General features: G+C 40.9%; 2 protein-coding genes across 2 annotated transcripts in view; one reads left to right on the top strand and one right to left on the bottom strand.

Annotated features, from left to right (window-relative positions):
- The window catches only part of c18h19orf67 (chromosome 18 C19orf67 homolog), a 30417-nt gene extending 21741 nt beyond the window's left edge, over positions 1-8676 (bottom strand). Inside the window, exons 1-4 of the mRNA XM_060899530.1 lie at positions 8569-8676; positions 8292-8469; positions 3404-3548; positions 2848-2948 (exon numbers count right to left, since the gene is read on the bottom strand). Coding sequence (XP_060755513.1) covers positions 2848-2948; positions 3404-3548; positions 8292-8469; positions 8569-8659 — 515 coding nt within the window. The 5' untranslated portion in view covers positions 8660-8676. The remainder of the gene's footprint in view (positions 1-2847; positions 2949-3403; positions 3549-8291; positions 8470-8568) is intronic.
- A 4176-nt stretch (positions 8677-12852) lies between these two features.
- pkn1a (protein kinase N1a) overlaps positions 12853-20454 on the top strand; it is a 121328-nt gene continuing 113726 nt past the window's right edge. Inside the window, exon 1 of the mRNA XM_060898885.1 lies at positions 12853-13628. Coding sequence (XP_060754868.1) covers positions 13608-13628 — 21 coding nt within the window. The 5' untranslated portion in view covers positions 12853-13607. The remainder of the gene's footprint in view (positions 13629-20454) is intronic.

Raw genomic sequence — 20454 nt, 5'->3', positions numbered from 1 at the left:
AAATAGGCCTACTTTCAGACTCAAAATGGTCCACTCTAAGCCATAATGTCAAACCAAAGGGAAGAATGAAGGTGATTCTGATAAATGTAAAGACAGTATATATATATATATATATATATATATATATATATATATATATAATTTTTTTTTAAATCATGATTTTAAAAGCTGGTGCAATAATTCAAACACTAATAAATTGGAAAAATTACCGCGTTCAAGTGCGCACTAAAGGCTGAAACGCATCTTCAATTGATATGGTGTAAATAAACAATGAGTAATAGCTTAAGTGTAGTTTCTTCTCATAGTTTGAATACTAGTCTTTCATTGCTAGAGCAGATTAATATCTTGCCGTGATCAGTGAGTGCTCGGGGAGGTTCGTTTCCACCTGCGCTTTGCGCAGCTCATTTCTCCGAAGCCAGCTGTGCGCAAACGCAGTGTTGACTGCTCGGCAAACTCCAAACGCTCGGTCTGTACTGGCCCTCTGTTGCGCAAGCGAGTTGGTTATGGCCAGGTTCAAATTGTGCCCAAAACAACTTAACCACGGCCATTTCAATTGCCTGATGGCTGCGACAATATTCGCCCCGTTGTTATACAGGCGATCTTTTTCTCCTCTATTTTCCATTCGGCAAGTGTCTCGGGCAATGCGTCTTCTAAATTGTCCGCTGAATGTGTCTCTGGCATGAAACTCGTCTGCAGGCATTTGGACTGCATTGCCCACTCTCGGTCCACATAATGTACGGTAGCTGACATGTAGGGCATCATGTTGCAGCTGGACCACATATCCATTATCAAGGCCAAATATTCCACATCACCTAGCGCTTTTTTTTCTTTACGTGCCAAAGCCTCGGATGAGTATCTAATACTTTTAATAATAATATATTTAATAATGTGGTATTAAAATCCCCCCCCACGATATGATCGTCCATCACAATGTTTGCACTGTAAACATCGTCGATGCCAATTAAGGGGACATCGCACAGCCCTACATAAGATAAGCGATATGCGAACAATATTGCATGCTATCAAACAAAATGAATGACGTCTGCTAGAAGGGAATAGAATACATGTTTTTATTCCATGGAAAAAAAGTGTCCTGTGTGTATAATAATTCCCGATATTTCACTCCAACGACGTCACTCCCAGTGTTTTCCTGCTGACTAGACGCATGTTGCCAAAATAGTGAACTGATTCAAACTTGCATTTTTTTTTTGTGGATGTGTCCATATAATATAAACATTACACGTTGGCTTGAAGATATGAAGTTTATCTTTTCGTGTTGAAAATATTTCCACTCATTCACTTTGCTCACTCGTGATATATACACTCAAAGGTAAACTTCATATCTTCGCATCACCGTGTAATACCCTCTATGTATTTTCTAAATCCTACATGTTCCTTGATGCTCCTTCTGTAATCATGATTGAAACTTTCTTGACCCTCCTCCCCGAAGACATGCAAAGATGTGAACGATGATTGGTCGGGGGTGAAACTTGTAGTGCTGCCAGTCTCCTGACCAAGACACAGCAAGATTATATGACACTATTGCTGTGTTCACACTTATACTGGTACGAAAGTGGTATAACTGTATCGATACAAAGTATACCGGTACAGTTTAATGCATCTGTCCACACTAGCGAGAAATGTTTGCGGTTTTCTTTCAGGGTAGTTGAAATGCGCGTGCGCGAAATGTTTCTGTGGTTACCGAGTAACTTCCTTCCGAGAATATATGTCATCCGTTATTTCGAGATCTCGAGAAAACAAAACAATTATTCCGTGATCTCGAGAAAACAAAACAATTATTTCATGATCTCAGCTGGATCACTGTATCTCCGTCGGTAGAGACGAAGCCGGGCCAGTCTTCTGCGGAGGTGCCGCGGACTAATTTTGAAATTATCCCTTATTAAAAGACTTAATGCAATCTCTCCGTGTCAACCCCTGATCAAAATATTGCCTTATTAGGTGATCGATTATTCCAGACATTCTAATGACCAAAGTTGCGTCTATACAGAATGAGAAATAGCCCCAAAGTCAGCACATCACAAGTCTCTTGGCGCACCTGAATGAACCATTTCTCAGCTGTTTACTCAAGATCACGGAATAATTGTTTTGTTTTCTCGAGATCTTGAAATAACGGTTTTGTTTTCTCGAGATCTCGAATTAGTTGTGTTGTTTTCTCGACATCCTGAATTAATTATGTCGTTATCTTGGGATAACAAGGTGAATTAAAAAAAAAAAGGATTATATGAAGGGCCTCTCTTGGCTTCCGTACGGATGAAACAACGTGTGTGTGCTTTTTGTTGTCAATGTACAGTCTGTATTTCTGGTGGTCACTTATTCAGTCGAATCGTATAAAACGCGCAAGGCAGTTGAGAAAGAAACAAACGAATCTCCCGTTCTTCACTATTTTATTCAGCGAAGACATCGATTGAGATGTGTGACTTTGCGCATTATATTTGTATCGATACAGAGTCGCTTCATCTGTCCACACTATGCGAAGCGCTACAGTACCGATACTGTACCGGTACGAAACCCATACATTTGTGGGTTTTGTACCGATACAGTTATACCGCTACAGTACCGGTATAGTTGCTAGTGTGGACAGGTGTTGCGGTACGAAAGTAGTTTCGTATCGGTACAAAATCCCTAGTGTGGACAGGGTATAAGATTACCTAATCTGACCATAGTGAAAGACAAATGTCTCATGTAGTCTGATCCTGGCACTACAGGTAGTGTTAAATAATTCTGTGTATAACAAAAGCTGAATTTTTTTTCTAAGCTTCATGATCCACATTTTCAATATAATCTAAACTTATACTGACAACTAAGCAGAAGGGAACAGTGTCTTACCACATTGGGTCAGTCTCGGCCAGAGAGACGTAACCGTATGAAGCATACATTAATACCAGCTGCTCCAGCTGTCTGCACAGTTGCTGAGAGAACTGCAACAGCTGCATTTAATGGCAGACGAGAGACAGTGAAAGTTTCATTTGGAGATACGTGAATACATCACCTCCAAAGAACAGTGCTGTACTTTACAGTGTTTGGATTCCAAGGAGAAAACAAGGACCTCTGCAATCACCATGGACTCCTTAATATGTACAGTTTGCTCCAGAATTATTGGCACCCTCAGTAAGGTTATAAAATAATGTCCTAATGTTGCATTGCTCTGTAATCTCCAGTCTCGTGCATTTTAAGAGAAGATGCAATGCTGTTATGCTGTCAAAGCACTAAATCCAGAGCTAATAACTGTGATAGGTGGTTTGGATAGGGTTTGTTTTCTTAGAATTTAACTTCGATTAAAGGTTTGACTTTTCTCATACTAAGCTAATACACCACATATTTTTTCACTTTAGCTTAAAAAAATTTCCTGGAAGGGCATTCTTTCTGTCTGATATGATCTCACCTGGGTGCGTATGTAGAGGGGCAGTGGAGATCGGCCAGGTGACGTGCTGCGGGCGGTAGACTCCAGGTAGTTGAAATATGGCTGACACGTCTTCAGGAACGTTAGGACTACATGAGTGAAATCCTCGTTCTGGGCATTATCTTTCCTACAAAGACCATGCAAAGGATTTGTTTTTTAGTTTGCATTGTAAATTAGTGATAACAGAATACTGTACACTCTCAAAATAAAAAAACAAAAAAAAAGGTTCAATTTCTAACTCCTAAGAGATCCCTGGTTTGTCCCGCTGGGGTAAACCATCAAAGGTTCTATGCAAATCCCTACAACAAGAAGCTACATAACATTTAGGTATCCAAGGAACCTCTTTTCACTGCATCTATAGCGCATGTGTACGCAGCTCCAGGGTCTCTGGTTTGATCCTGAGCTTGGGTTACTGTTTGTATGGAGTTTTCTATGTGCATGTGGGTGTTCTCTGGGTTCTTCAGGTTCCTCCTGCCTCCAAGCATGCCAGTAGTGAACTGGCGATGGTAAATTGCCTTTAAGTGTGAATAAGTGTATGTGAATGTGTGTATGGTGCCCTGTGATGTACTAAAGTCCCATTCAGAATTAATTCTCTCCTCGCACAAAGTGTTTCCAGGATAGGCTCTGGATCCACTGCTAAACTCACCAGAATCAAGAGGTTAAAAGTCAAAGTCCCTACCATGCCAGGATCTGGTCTTCCCAGGCAGTCTCCTGTCCCAGTACTACCCAGCTCTTTGAGGTGCACGGGTGTGGCACCAATCTCTGTTTCTATAGACCCCTTGCACTGACGTCACATTTACCTTAGCAACCGTCGCTACCCTATGCCTAGGGGACAAGCGAACTTTGTTCACATACTAAAGCCAAGCGAAGATGTCCGGCATCTGTTGCTGTTGTCCGAAGAAAACTACAGCTAAAAAAGCTGTACTACTGGATTACTTGGATATTCTTAGTCAGAAAAAAAGCAAAGGATAGATATACGCAGAAATGAGAGTTTATTGGCGGTTATGACCCGTACAAAATTTCTCAAAAGGACTGGACTGAAGGTGCAGATTTGTGGACTAGTGCATTAGCTACACATTGGAATATACCTTCTTTTTCCTGAAGAGTCCCGACATGGAACAGTAGTTAAAAAAACTAACTACAAAAGCAAGTAAACCTTCTTTGTGTAAAGACCTTTTTCCCGAAATCAGCTTTTGGGAACAGTATGTTGCGAAAGCCAAAGCATTCAACTCTCAAAGGACTCCTACCTGAACTGTGGGCTAGATGATATACCGTATTCCCAGCCCTCCATGACTCAGCAATTCCACTGACATCTAGTTACACAGCTATTTGCACTCTATGTTTACACAGTGATGCTTATTATTGTTCAAACAATATCTGAAGTGTTATTTGTAAAATAGGGGTGGCATGGTGGTGTAGTGGTTAGCGCTGTTGCCTCACAGCAAGAAGGTCCGGGTTCGAGCCCCGTGGCCGGCGAGAGCCTTTCTGTGTGGAGTTTGCATGTTCTCCCCGTGTTCGCGTGGGTTTCCTCCGGGTGCTCCGGTTTCCCCCACAGTCCAAAGACATGCAGGTTAGGTTAACTGGTGACTCTAAATTGAGCGTAGGTGTGAATGTGAGTGTGAATGGTTGTCTGTGTCTATGTGTCAGCCCTGTGATGACCTGGCGACTTGTCCAGGGTGTACCCCGCCTTTCGCCCGCAGTCAGCTGGGATAGGCTCCAGCTTGCCTGCGACCCTGTAGAAGCATAAAGCGGCTAGAGATAATGAGATGAGATTTGTAAAATAACAAAATATCTTGCTCTAGACCTTCAAACAACATTGTAAGATTTTATTTAAATTTTATCTAATAGTGGATGGTACAATAATTACAAATGCTAACAGCATCAGCACATTCCAGTTGTAGCTGTCGTCATATGGTAACTATAATCATTCTTGTAATAATAATAATAATAATAATAATAATTTCAATAAATGGTTAATGTTCAGTTTCCGCTTCATTTATTCTCTATTCAAAAGGCACGACTGAGTCACACAGGTTGATGTGTGTAACAGACGGTAATGATTTTATCCAAAATAGTTTTTCCTGCCTTATTTCCATTTCACATGCATGCAGCTGTTATAAAGTTCAGTGTGTTTGTGTAGAACTCTCTCGAACTGTAGGTTCATTACTACACTCTGGCTCCATGGTGATAATTTGCACAGGACCGGGATCATCTGATAACAGAAAGAAAGCTTCAGCGCGCTCTGCTCTTAATCTTTTCTGTTCTTTCAGGATATATCGTGCATGCTGCTCCTTGTTGGGTTTTTTACTGAGTTATGTCCGAGTTGTTTGAAACCAATCTGGGTTTCATTATATTATATAGCTAGGGTTACACTAGCTAATCCTCTGATAACCACAAGAGTTTGACTCCCTAATCATATCTATAATGCAGCGTGTCTTGCCAGATGGCAGTAGGTACCATTTTTATGATGGTCTTTGGTATGACCTAACTGCGAGTAGAACTCGCGATCTCCCGGTCGAGAGGCGGACACACTAACCATTTGGCCAGCTCACAGTAAAAAGGTTATCAAGAGGTTACTGAAGATAAATCAATCAACTTAAAGGTCATAGGCAAGGGTCGAAGGTGGAACGTAGAATATCAACTTTATTTTCTAGAAGAACGACCCAAAAAGCGAATTCTAAAATTGAATAAAATGGTTAAAATATACTGGCTTGTGCAAGTCCCGAAGGTTTGTTTACATCTCACTTATGCGCACTTTTACCACCAGGGGACCGTCGTCGTAACGTCATTCAAGGCAAACAGACATTAAGTGAATTAAGTGAAACATTAAGTGAATAAGCAGTTCTGTGTTTACTTGCGAACCAAGCACACGTGTACGGACTTTGGTCGTGAGAGGTTGTGTAAAATGTCTGAAAGCGATAGCGATTTTGAAGTAGGAACTCTCCGAATTGAATATCGAGAGGTGAAAGGTTCATATATATGTATGAACCTATGGTCATTGCGAAGCAATCAGTGAATGTGGCTCACTGGTTTGACCATGCAGCCTCGGAATCGGACAGCAACTCAGCCGACTCTGATCACGGTGACCCTGGACCTCAACAAGACTCGCGTCCAAACGATTTATCCTGGTAGTTACGATAAATTCTTACTTTTGTCATAATACTAAATAAGAGCCCTTTTGAAGAATAACTAAACCGCCCTCCCTAGTGGATATAGGTAACTATTACTGGACAGTGCGTCGGTAGGCCACATTAGCCTGCCATCCGCGGCATTATACTATTTATAGTCTACTCTAAGCGAGGAAATATCCCTTTTGTCTCATTTCCACAATGATTGTACAGGATCCCTCAGGATTCTTGACCTGTCAATTGCAAGCAAAAGTAAAAATGTTTACCTCCAATCTTCTCCTTTTTACTTGAGCATTGCTGGTCCGTTTCTTCTCTACTTGATTTTGTGTTCGGATTTTGTCGGAACAGCGTCAGGTTTGAGCCTTCTCTATCCGACACTGACACCTAAACTCTCCAACAGATGGGGATTCTTCAAAAAATGATCGGAGCACAGAGTGGCAGATTTACCCGGCTGCCAACCCTCTCGCTTCATGCGCACAATCCACTCTTTCCGCCTCTTCTCCTCTCTCGGAAAAAGGTAAAAACTTCTTCCTGAACCGGTCCCGTTGTTACAGTTCACTGCACGCATGGTTTTTCTTTGGAAATTCCCAAATGCACGTCTGCACTCAAGCCAAACAGCAATGCAAATAAATGGAAGCGGACTCAACTCAAGCGATTTGTTTGTTTTGAATGACATCACACGCCGAGTGGTCGCAACAATCACTGAGCAGAAATCTGCCGCGATCCGCACTAACTTATTTTAATTCTTACTTCTTAACAATACTTCTTGGGACCAGAAGAAAATTAGAGTTTTTTTTTTTAACATATAAGGTTTCCGGGCGGCACGGTGGTGTAGTGGTTAGCGCTGTCACCTCACAGCAAAAAGGTCCAGGTTCGAGCCCCGTGGCCGGCGAGGGCCTTTTTGTGTGGAGTTTGCATGTTCTCCCCGTGTCCGCGTGGGTTTCCTCCGGGTGCTCCGGTTTCCCCCACAGTCCAAAGACATGCAGGTTAGGTTAACTGGTGACTCTAAATTGACCGTAGGTGTGAATGTGAGTGTGAATGGTTGTCTGTGTCTATGTGTCAGCCCTGTGATGACCTGGCGACTTGTCCAGGGTGTACCCCGCCTTTCACCCGTAGTCAGCTGGGATAGGCTCCAGCTTGCCTGCGACCCTGTAGAACAGGATAAAGCGGCTACAGATAATGAGATGAGATGCACTACCGTTCAAAAGTTTGGGGTCACCCAGACAATTTTGTGTTTTCCATGAAAAGTCACACTTTTATTTACCACCATGTTGTAAATAAAAGCATTTAATCGACCCCACAAATGTGATGCTCCAGAAACTCAATCAGCTCAAAGGAAGGTCAGTTTTATAGCTTCTCTAAAGAGCTCAACTGTTTTCAGCTGTGCTAACATGATTGTACAAGGGTTTTCTAATCATCCATTATGGAGATATTGCACCAAAAACCAGACATTTGCAGCTAGAATAGTCATTTAGCACATTAGCAATGTATAGAGTGGATTTCTGATTAGTTTAAAGTGATCTTCATTGAAAAGAACAGTGCTTTTCTTTCAAAAATAAGGAAGTTTCAAAGTGACCCCAAACTTTTGAACGGTAGTGTATAAAGTTTCCAATGTGCATAAATTTAAAACCTTTGCCTATGAGCTTTAGTATGACCAAATCTTGTCAGTTGTGGAACATTAAGCAGAGGTTTCAAGCTTTTACAGGCAAATATGAGTGAATTAAATACACTTCCCCCCGCACCTGTAGCCGAGGCACTTCTGAAACTCCTCGGTCTTAAGGAGTAGATATTGAAGTTGTTGTTCTATGAGGTGTAATTTATCATCCATTAATTTCACATCAATGGAAAATGGACCAGGAGCAAGCTGCGCCTCCATGCACTTCGTTCCTTCACCGATAGAGGGAGCCATCGCACTGTGGTCTATAACGAAACGCAGCAGGCGGGTTAAATTTAATTAAACCAATTTCGAGTTTGTAGTAGTGAATAAGTGAAAAAATTTTAATTTCTCCTTGGTCTTACCGACTTCTTTCTGAATTGCCTCAAGGTTATAATCTTCAGTAAATGACAACTTCTCTCCAAGCTCCTCAGGCGCGAGCTCAGTCGTCGCCATTTCTAAAAAACTGCTCTGTTAGCCGGTTAGCTAACACAAACACACACGGCCTTGAGAGGAGAGAAAAGGAAAATATAAGTACTAATAATATAAGTTCAAGTAAAAATGTTCAGAAATCGATGCTAATCTGCCTGTCAATATTGCACAAAATAATAATTAAAAGCTGAAATGTTGATAAAATGCGGTGTTAGCAGCTTCCGAGCTAACGCTCCTCATCGACCATCAGTGATCACGTGATCTGCGTGGCTTTAAAATTGATGCTTCCTTCAAGTGATGCCGCAACTGTCGTAAAAACGTTTCCGGCCCGGTCATTTAAAGTGCCATTCCACCATTGGATGTATTTTTTTGGCATAAAATACAATATATTTTATGACAACATGACTAGACAGAGAAATCTTTTAGCTTCAAAATGATATATCAAACATAATTTTTTGACAACGACAAGTATATTAAAGGAAAAGGCAACTTTTGTACAAAATCACCACAAATAGATAGATAGATAAATATATAAAGTAATCGATCATGGAATTTATAGAGAAAGAACAGACCGCATAACAGTATCTTTTAACTTTTAATAATATGGGCTTGCGCTGAGCTCGGCAAAGATGCGTGACGTCATGCGGCCCACCACTGAAAAGAACTCTTCAGTGCTTCATGGTAATAAGGTAAAAAACCAGTACAATCACTTCTTCAAAGTTTCACCAAATGGTTTTATTTATGCAACTTAAAGCTCCTAATACTGTATAACTTTGGTTGAGGAAAAACACGGAACAGGCGGCACGGTGGTGTAGTGGTTAGCGCTGTCGCCTCACAGCAAGAAGGTCCGGGTTCGAGCCCCGTGGCCGGCGAGGGCCTTTCTGTGCAGAGTTTGCATGTTCTCCCCGTGTCCGTGTGGGTTTCCTCCGGGTGCTCCGGTTTCCCCCACAGTCCAAAGACATGCAGGTTAGGTTAACTGGTGACTCTAAATTGACCGTAGGTGTGAATGGGAGTGTGAATGGTTGTTGTGTCAGCCCTGTGATGACCTGGCGACTTGTCCAGGGTGTACCCCGCCTTTCGCCCGTAGTCAGCTGGGATAGGCTCCAGCTTGCCTGCGACCCTGTAGAACAGGATAAAGCAGCTAGAGATGAATGAGAAAACACGGAACAAAAACATGGCTGAATCCTGAATGACTCCTATTTGGATTTGTCCTACCAAGCCTACTGCGCATGCGTGAAGCGGCTCGGCTCGGTTTTCCCTTTCGGGCGCTCTCGTTTTCTGTTAGAATTTGGTAAAGAAAAAATATATATATATTATTTACCAGCTTACCGGGTCCATGAACATAAATCTGACAGCTGGCAAGGTCGGGATATAAACGAACCGAATACAAGCCACCCGCCGGGACTCCTAATCAAAGTGATCTGCTTGTAAACACTGTTTTCATGGGCCCAGTGACGTCACAGATCAGAGGGAGGCGCATTAACGAAAGATTCTGATTGGTTTATAGTTGCCCTTAATCTCAAAATGGCTGACTCCTCCAACTTCGACTCCTCTGTGTCAATTCATGATTTCAAAGTTAAAAATATTTTTTCATGTTCAATATATAATGGAAATAATTAACGGAATTGATTACGTATATGTTTTTCTCCTATTACACACCTGGTTTTGTACAAAAGTTGCCTTTTCCTTTAATTTTGTGACCAAAGTCACCTACCCTTTTAATTTCCGCGCGGTAGTGAAACGTGATGTCATCGGCAGGTTCCCCTTCTTGTGTGACGTGGCACAGATTATCAGCAATGGCGGATAGAACGTGATTGTCAGCTTCGGAAAAGAAGCGAAGGAAAATAGCAAGTAATGCCCAAAGGAGACGGTCGATGGTGAATATCGGCACAGCAATCGACAAGTGGAAATCGCGTTCTATCCGCCATTGCTGATAATCTGACGTGGTACACAAGAAGGGGAACCTGCCGATGACATCACGTTTCACTACCGCGCAGAAATTAAAAGGGTAGGTGACTTTGGTCGCAAAATTAATATACTTGTCATTGTCAAAAAATTAAGTTTGATATATCATTTTGAAGCTAAAAGATTTCTCTGTCTAGTCATGTTGTCATAAAATATATTGTATTTTATGCCAAAGAATACATCCAATGGTGGAATGGCACTTTAAGATTGAATTCAAGTCTCTTTTTAAACTATTTATACTACCCGTGTTGATGCTTTGTTACTGATCTTTACTCTTTCATCCTAACAGGGGACTGTTTCCATAGCCGGTCCTTTTTTTTTTTTTACTTACATCTAGACTTATATATTTAAATATGAAATATTTGATGCATTATGCAAAATTTTTACATAACAATGGAAATATTAGTAATGTTAGGGAACTGTTAAGAAACCATAAAACAGACCAGGTTATCTAAATAGCTATGTTTTGCGGTGCACTTGTATTGCAAGTGAGAATCAGGACCATTCTGAGGACATGATTTGATAGGGTGAAATTATGTGGGAATTAAATCAGATAAAGATTTAAAGACTGTTATTATTCCACAGCCTGTTTGAAATAGTTCAACATCAGCTAGGCAATGGCTATTATTACTAATAACAGATCTAGTGCATGTTTTTGGGTTTAAAACAATTACACAGACATTTTATCATCTCATCTCATTATCTCTAGCCGCTTTATCCTTCTACAGGGTCGCAGGCAAGCTGGAGCCTATCCCAGCTGACTACGGGCGAGAGGCGGGGTACACCCTGGACAAGTTGCCAGGTCATCACAGGGCTGACACATAGACACAGACAACCATTCACACCTACGGTCAATTTAGAGTCACCAGTTAACCTAACCTGCATGTCTTTGGACTGTGGGGGAAACCGGAGCACCCGGAGGAAACCCACACGGACACGGGGAGAACATGCAAACTCCACACAGAAAGGCCCTCGCCGGCCCCGGGGCTCGAACCCAGGACCTTCTTGTTGTGAGGCGACAGCGCTAACCACTACACCACCGTGCCGCCCCATTTTGTCATTAAAATCACTAAATTGCTTGCTCATGCAGCCTTCAAGTGCTTACTGAAATTTTGGTACGAGTTTCTGACTTTCACATAGACATAATAACAAAGACAAAGACATAATAACAGGTGCAGTAGTTGATGGTACATAATCCTTTATTCCTCTAAATACAAGAATGAGGCCAGTAGCCTAACTGCCCTAGATAGATAGATAGATAGATAGATAGATAGATAGATAGATAGATAGATAGATAGATAGATAGACAAACTATCTATCTATCTATCTATCTATCTATCTATCTATCTATCTATCTATCTATCTATCTATCTATCTATGGGTACCAAAGCTCAGGGCTGGCTAACATGACTTCACATAAAAATAGGATGCTTGGATGAGGACATTTATTTATTTATTTATTTATTTACTTGCTTACTTACATACAAACAAACAAACCCCACCTCCTTCCTTCTTGGCAGGACCATTCTCAGGGCTGTCTTTGTTAAGGGTAGGCTATGGGCAGGGGAAGAAGAAAACATGATTATTAAAGAGCTTACAAAGGGTTAGATTTGTTGTTGTTGTGAAAAAGGCACAAGAAAGGCCAGTAGCCTAACTGCCCTGGATAGATAGATAGATAGATAGATAGATAGATAGATAGATAGATCTATCTATCTATCTATCTATCTATCTGGGGGTACCAAAGCTCAGGGCTGGCTAACATGACTTAAGGTAAAAATAGGATGCTTGGATGAGGACATTTATTTATTTATTTATTTATTTATTTACAAACAAACAAACAAACCCCTTCTTGGCAGGACCATTCTCAGGGCTGTCTTTGTTAAGGGTAGGCTATGGGCAGGGGAAGAAGAAAACATGATTATTAAAGAGCTTACAAAGGGTTAGATTTGTTGTTGTTGTTATGAAAAAGACACAAGAGAATCATCAACAATAAAAACCCCACAACACAAAACCATTCATCATCATCATCATCATCATCATCATAAATGGGAATGTTAATTAAAACAATACAATATCGTGCTGTTAGATCGAAATATATATAGTAAAAAAAATTATAGTAAGAAAATTGATGAGAATTCAGTAATGCTTGGATTTGAAGTGAGCCAGGTCGGGATGCATTGTCTCGCCAATCGTGTGGTCACGTGACCACCCGGGGACACGTCGGATCCTCCCTCTCGGACCATCATCATCACCATCATTACAGAACCGAGGCTGGAACGAGGGCAAGCTTTTTCACTGCCAGAAAAACAAAAAAGAAAGAAATCTGCTGTTTATTATTATTATTACTATTATTATTATTACTATTATTATTATTATTCTACATGCATGTCGTGTTGTGCTGTGTAGCGCGTGAGCGAGCTGGGCTCTGGGTCCCACCGTGAGCCGGATGGACGGATTTCCGCGCTCGGACGCGGAACAAACAAATAAAGGAGTGAGTCGGTGAGAGATGTGGGCTACTGAATGGAAAGAAAGACACGACGGGTACTAAACTCTCCACGGTCTCTCTAGCTGGCTGTAACCGGTACCACTCGCACCATCGTTCGTTTTGCTTTACCGTTTATTATTTTCCTGGAAGGAATCTTTCCCTTGTTGTTTTTGTGCAGGTCTTTACCGGTGTCCCAGAACCGTCAATGATTCGCCTTTGAAGATGATTTTTGAACTATTTTCCGCTTTGAAGTCGTCCCGACAGTCCTGTCGTGACTTTCTTTAGGAAAGATCCTTCTTTCATTTGGGATGGATCGCAGAGACGCGTTCTCTTTGATGTTGCTCTATATGTTCATCTGACGGTTTTCTGGATGTTAGTGTTACTTTTGTACACAAAGGGACATCCAGGACCTCTTTGTTGTTAGCCATCGGTAAATATCTGCGAGAAGGGAAACAAACTGTTGCTGCTGACACGCCGGTGGTGCTTTCATTCTCATTAACGCTGTTTTTCAACCAGCACAGAATGGCCAATGACTCAATTCAAGTAAGTGAAGTGTTTTTGTTTGTTTTTGGCGTCACATGTTTTCAAAAATAACCGATTTATCCTATTGTTAAAGCAGAATTGCTCCAATAATCTGGTGACTCAATGTTGTGAACGCCCTGTGGCCAAGCTGCACATTAAAACATGTAGGTCACTGAGATTTTTGCTTTGGACATTTAAGACAAGCAAATCCACTGAATGAAACATTACATTTAAAGTCTGAAGAGGAATCATTTGCTCAGACATACAGTATTACCATCTCATGATAACTCAGACATGTTCATCATGTATTCACAGTATGCGTCTTCAGTCACTAGTCTGATCTTTCTTCAAAGGTATCCAAAATAACCACAAACTGTCTTGTCTTTCCTTTATGAATGGGACAGGGTTTATCTCAACAAAATGCAGCCTTTTATTATATCTAGAAGGGAAACCGGTAGAGTGCGTCCCTCCTCCACCAAGCCACGTAATGTATTATCAACGTCAAAATCAAATCACTCATACCTGGGATAATACTAAAGCTGTCCACCAAATTTCAAAATCTGTTCCCTACGTTTTGAGTTATGCTGGGAAAAGACAAAAGAATCCTGGATCCACAGACATATCCAGATTTACATCAAAATCTAATCAATTGTTCCTTGGCCCATGGCTCACCTTTCCTCAAAATTTCATCAAAACCTGTTCACTACTTTTTGAGTTATGTTGGGAACAAACAAACAGAGGTGAAAACCTTCTCCAACAAAGTTGGTGAAGGTAATAAAGTAAGAACAAAATATTCTTTTTCCAAGTGCATGTGTCTCATGTCTAGATTCATAACGCATGGCACAATCATTTGTACATGACTATCAAAGCACAACTGTGTTTGTGATGTTCTTCAGGTCTGAAGAGGACCAGACACTGATCCACAGCTGTGTGTGTGTGTGTGTGTGTGTGTGTGTGTACTGTCTGTATCCAATATTTATGTCTCAGCACCTATTTGTGTGATCTTATAAGATGGTAACAGTTCACAGCCTGTCCAAAGTACTTTCCCATTTTTACCCATTGGTGAAAAATCATTATTTTCCATTGTCCAATTACCTTCTACAACATAGTGTCTTTCTATCCTGCATTATTACAGCTGTCTTGGGTTACTTGCATCATGTTGTAAATATGAAGGTGGTAATACTGCTATTCTATGAAATCGAGTCGTACATGAGCTGATAGCTGACGAGGCGCGTAGCACCAAGTCGGCCATAAGCCATGTATGACAAGATTGAGTGGAATAACTGTTTTATTATGTCCACATTTACTGGATTTTGAGAAACAGAGCATTTTTATTTTTTGCAAATTCGATAAATAAAAACTTTTATACAAAACGTCGGCCAAAATCATTTCCACTTAGAATGTAAACAAACCGGCGCAATGACAGTAGCAACTTGTGAAAAATGCAATAAAAATAATTCTTGAAAAATAAAAAAAGATATGTTCTTACCATGAAATACTTTTATTCCATATTTTGTTGGAATATATAACTCATGAGTCAACAGCACCTTCAATTTCGTTGTACTTTTGAAAAAGTGACAGTGACAAAAACTTATCTTTTTTTATTTTGGGAGTTTTCTTCTTCTTGAGGGTTTTTTTTTTTGGCGGTTGACAAATCAACTTAAAGGTGCATTACCGCCACTGACTGGGCTGGAGTGTGAAACAGGCGATATTGGGGAAAAAAACAACAACCCTATATTCTTTTAGCAATTTTTTTTTTAAATACTTGATAATTTTTGAGGTTTTGTTTTTGAGTAGAGTCTTTATTTTCACTACGTTCACACTGCAGGCTGAAGTGACTCAAATCCGATTTTTTCGCCCATATGTGACTTGTATCCGATCTTTTATTGACAATATGAACGACACAGATCCGATTTTTTTCAAATCCGACCCAGGCTGTTTGGATATGTGGTCCTAATTCCGATTCCTATCCGCTCTTTTCATATGTGACTTCAGTCTGAACCGCCAGGTCGCATTCATCCGACTTACACGTCATCAGCAAGCCACAAACGTCACTATTCTGCGCTGAAGTAGGCGGCGGGTCTCTCAAAAAAAGTTACAACAACATGGCTTTGATGTTCCTTTGAACGGAGGTTGCAGTCACTACCCCGCAGAACGCCTGAGCCAAAACCCTTGCCCTCTTCCTTCTCAACCTCCTCCTTAACATCAGGCTATTGTGCATGTTCTGGCTCCGTCGCAACAACAACTGCATCATCCCCAGGTACTCCATGCTGGCTACTGTCATACACAGGAAACTTTAGGTTACTTCCGTAAACACTGGCCATGCTCACTGCGTGTGATGTCGTCGTATCCTGCAATGCGCATGCGGAACACTTTTAGGTCGCTTTTCGTTCATACTGAGGATCACATACAAGTCGCATATATTTGTTAATGTGAACGACCTCACAAAAAAATCGGATTTCACAAAAAAATCGGAATTGAGCATTAAGCCTTGCAGTGTGAACGTAGTGCTAGTCCTCGGTTGGTTTAGCAGCACACTCCAGCATTTTGTTTTTCTCTACGCACGGTATATGAGCTGATATCCTAGTAGTAGAGTAGCCAATCAGAGCGTGTGATTGCTCATATCCAGTGAATGTGGATGCGGATCCAAGAATGTATTTCTGTGGACTGAACTGAATACTTGTAAAATACTGTAACAGAACAGATAAACATATAATTTTTTTTTTTTAAAAAACCTGGCTTTAGTTCAGCGACTCTAGTTTTCTAAGCATGAACCAGCTTGGCTTCTTTGGCATGAACCTCTGATAGCAGTTTGTCCAATCACGTGCATTTATTATAAATTATTTGTCTGAATTCAGCTCATTGTACCAGAGACTAGCTACAGGGCGAGAGACATTCGGTCAAAAAGGGGAAAGTTTTCACAAACTTTCATCTATCTATCTATCTATCTATCTATCTATCTATCTATCTATCTATCTATCTATATATATATATATATATATATATATATATATATAATTTTTTTTTCATTATTATTTACCCTCTCTGCTTCAATTAGCAAACTGAGTACACGGCTTGTTTAAAATTGTGGACAAAAAACAAGACAGAAGTATTGTATTCACTGCGCCACTTTCAAAACAGATGTATCTCATCTGTTCAGAAATCCTTGAAGTGGTAATGTTAAGCACCAGTACAAAACAAAACCACCGCTTTGCTTGAATTGTCTTATTTACACAGTGGTGCTTAAGTTTGTGAACCCTTTAGAATTTTCTAGATTTCTGCACAAATATATGATCTAAAACATCAGATTTTCACACAAGTCCAAAAAGGAGATAAAGAGAACCCAGTTAAACAAATGAGACAAAAATATTATACTTGGTCATTTATTTATTGAGGAAAATGATCCAATATTACATATCTGTGAGTGGCAAAAGTATGTGAACCTTTGCTTTCAGTATCTGGTGTGACCCCCTTGTGCAGCAATAACTGCAACTAAATGTTTGCGGTAACTGTTGATCAGTCCTGCACACCGGCTTGGAGGAATTTTAGCCCATTCCTCTGTACAGAACAGCTTCAACTCTGGGATGTTGGTGGGTTTCCTCACATGAACTGCTCGCTTCAGGTCTTTCCACGACATTTCGATTGGATTAAGGTCAGGACTTTGACTTGGCCATTCCAAAACATTTAACTTGATTCTTCTTTAACCATTCTTTGGTAGAACAAATTGTGTGCTTAGGGTCGTTGTCTTGCTGCATGACCCACCTTCTCTTGAGATTCAGTTCATGAACAGATGTCCTGACATTTTCCTTTAGAATTTGCTGGTATAATTCAGAATTCGTTGTTCCATCAGTGATGGCAAGCCGTCCTGGCCCAGATGCAGCAAAACAGGCCCAAGCCATGATACTACCACCACCATGTTTCACAGATGGGATAAGGTTCTTATGCTGGAATGCAGTGTTTTCCTTTCTCCAAACATAACGCTTCTCATTTAAACCAAAAAGTTCTATTTTGCTCTCATCCATCCACAAAACATTTTTCCAATAGCCTTCTGGCTTGTCCACGTGATCTTTAGCAAACTGCAGATGAGCAGCAATGTTCTTTTTGGAGAGCAGTGGCTTTCTCCTTGCAACCCTGCCATGCACACCATTGTTGTTCAGTGTTCTCCTGATGGTGGACTCATGAACATTAGCCAATGTGAGAGAGGCCTTCAGTTGCTTAGAAGTTACTCTGGGGTCCTTTGTGACCTTGCCGACTATTACACGCCTTGCTCTTGGAGTGATCTTTGTTGGTCGACCACTCCTGGGGAGGGTAACAATGGTCTTGAATTTCCTCCATTTGTACACAATCTGTCTGACTGTGGATTGGTGGAGTCCAAACTCTTTAGAGATGGTTTTGTAACCTTTTCCAGCCTGATGAGCATCAACAACGCTTTTTCTGAGGTCCTCAGAAATCTCCTTTGTTCGTGCCATGACACACTTCCACAAACGTGTTGTGAAGATCAGACTTTGATAGATCCCTGTTCTTTAAATAAAACAGGGTGCCCACTCACACCTGATTGTCATCCCATTGATTGAAAACACCTGACTCTAATTTCACCTTCAAATTGACTGCTAATCCTAGAGGTTCACATACTTTTGCCACTCACAGATATGTAATATCGGATCATTTTCCTCAATAAATAAATGACCAAGTATAATATTCTTGTCTCATTTGTTTAACTGGGTTCTCTTTATCTACTTTTAGGACTTGTGTGAAAATCTGATGATGTTTTAGGTCATATTTATGCAGAAATATAGAAAATTCTAAAGGGTTCACAAACTTTCAAGCACCACTGTAGCCGTAACCTAATAACTAATGGCTAAGCATTAAAAGGGAAATTTGTTGCCATTCAATCATGTTAGTTGCTTATCTGGACATTTGTAAGCATGGACTATTATCTCCCTGGACATTACAAATTTTAGGCTACATCCACACGACAACGGCAACGAGATGTTATTTAAAAATATATCGCGTCCAAATGGGCAACGATCAGTAAAATATCAGGTCCATATGGCAACGCAACGCTTGCTGAAAACGATGCAATACACATGCCACACCTCTAGGGGCGCTGTAAGACGGTCCCTTCGGAGACACCAGAACAATAGAAGTAAGGACGCATGCGCATAAACTATTATACGCGAGACTTCATATTAGCCACAAAGTCAGGAAAATCTGTTCGTAAAATTACATTATAATGACCAAATACAATGAAAAGTATTTTTCCAGTCTCACCTGTGAAAGGTAATCCCATGTGATCTCGTTTGGACGGCAAACCTGTTGGTACAGTTAAACGCAGCTAATCTTTATTCTCCGCTTTGACCTATCCAATATGGCGGTGAGGATGACGTATGATTCTACGCGGAAGACGGCGTCTTTAATGGTCCGGAATAAATTGAATACTACACGTTGATGGATTAATTTGTTGTTTCTCACCTGTGAAAGGTAATCCCATGTGATCTCGTTTGGACGGTAAACCTGTTGGTACAGTTAAAGGCAGCGCATGAATCTTTATTCTCCGCTTTGACCTATCCAATATGGCGGCGAGGATGACATATGATTCTACGCGGAAGGCGGCGTCTTTAATGGTCCGGAATAAATTGAATGCTACACGTTGATGGATTAATTTGCTCCTCTACGCCCTTTTTGAGGAATGTATTGTAGGACTAAAACCAACATCTGAAGAGGTGAGATCGCTCCTTTTTTTTCCCCTATTTTTGCTGGCGGGATTGACTCTGCCCTAAGGGCAGAGTCTCTCTCTCTCTCTCTCTCTCTCACTTTGCACTATTACACAATAAATATTCACAGTGAAAATATTTTGTAAGCGCGTTTCATGAACCAAGTTATAGGATTTGTTGACAACTCGCATCGCATCGCAATGAGATCATTGGCACTACTGGTGTTAAGAATCAGACCATTTCATAAATGAATATTTTGCTGTAGAGCTGCAGTGTTTGTACAATTGCATGTTTTTGCTTCACTATTAGTCACTATTCTGCTTCTTGCATTACTACTGTGAACTAACACTGAACATAATAATAATAATATCCAAGCTCGTGTTTCACTCTCACTAGTGCTCTGTAAGGCTTTTTCCTGGTGATATTCGTTACACTTCTACCCGGCGTGAAGCACTCACAGTCATGTGGTTGTGACATCATCGTAAACAAATCCGTTCTACTCATCCAGACGACTTCACAACGGCAACGTTGCCAGATCTTTCCACTCTGGAACCCGTTCTCAAAAAGATTGCGTTTTGGGCACCCAAAACGCCGGTGCCGTGTGGACGTCAGGCCTAAACGATAAGCAATTGTATCGGAGTCACCTGAATCCGTTGCCGTGTGGACAGGGCCTTAGTCTAGTTTCCCTGCCTTACACCACTGTCATGTAAAGTACTCCTCTCTGGCTGGCTCTCTAAATTGGTGCTCATAATAATCAAATATATCATGCATTGAGAGGTTCCGGTTGAAATTATGGATTCTCTGAGGTGACTGGCATAGTACTATTTTGTGAGGGAAGCAGCCCTGAAGTTAAAAAAAAAATAGTACTATGTCAGTCACTGAAGAGAATCCATAATTCCCAAAGCCTCTCAGTGCATGATATATTAGATTTACATCCCTCATCAAAAAATTCCAAACTAGGTGTTAAGACTGAACCTCGGCATAAACTCAATGGAGGCAGCCATGTTTGTTGTTTACATCAGAGCAACCTTCGACCTGCACATGTGCAATGTACCATGCTTTCGCCTACTTCGCCAGGCATTATCATGATCCATAGATCTACACACTCAAAAATGCTCACGGAGCCACAGCTG

Source organism: Neoarius graeffei, chromosome 18 (assembly GCF_027579695.1).
Source record: "Neoarius graeffei isolate fNeoGra1 chromosome 18, fNeoGra1.pri, whole genome shotgun sequence".
In the NCBI taxonomy this organism is placed as follows: Eukaryota; Metazoa; Chordata; class Actinopteri; order Siluriformes; family Ariidae; genus Neoarius; species Neoarius graeffei.
The sequence above is the reverse complement of the archived record's forward strand: the minus strand, read 5'-3'. Positions and strand labels throughout refer to the sequence as shown.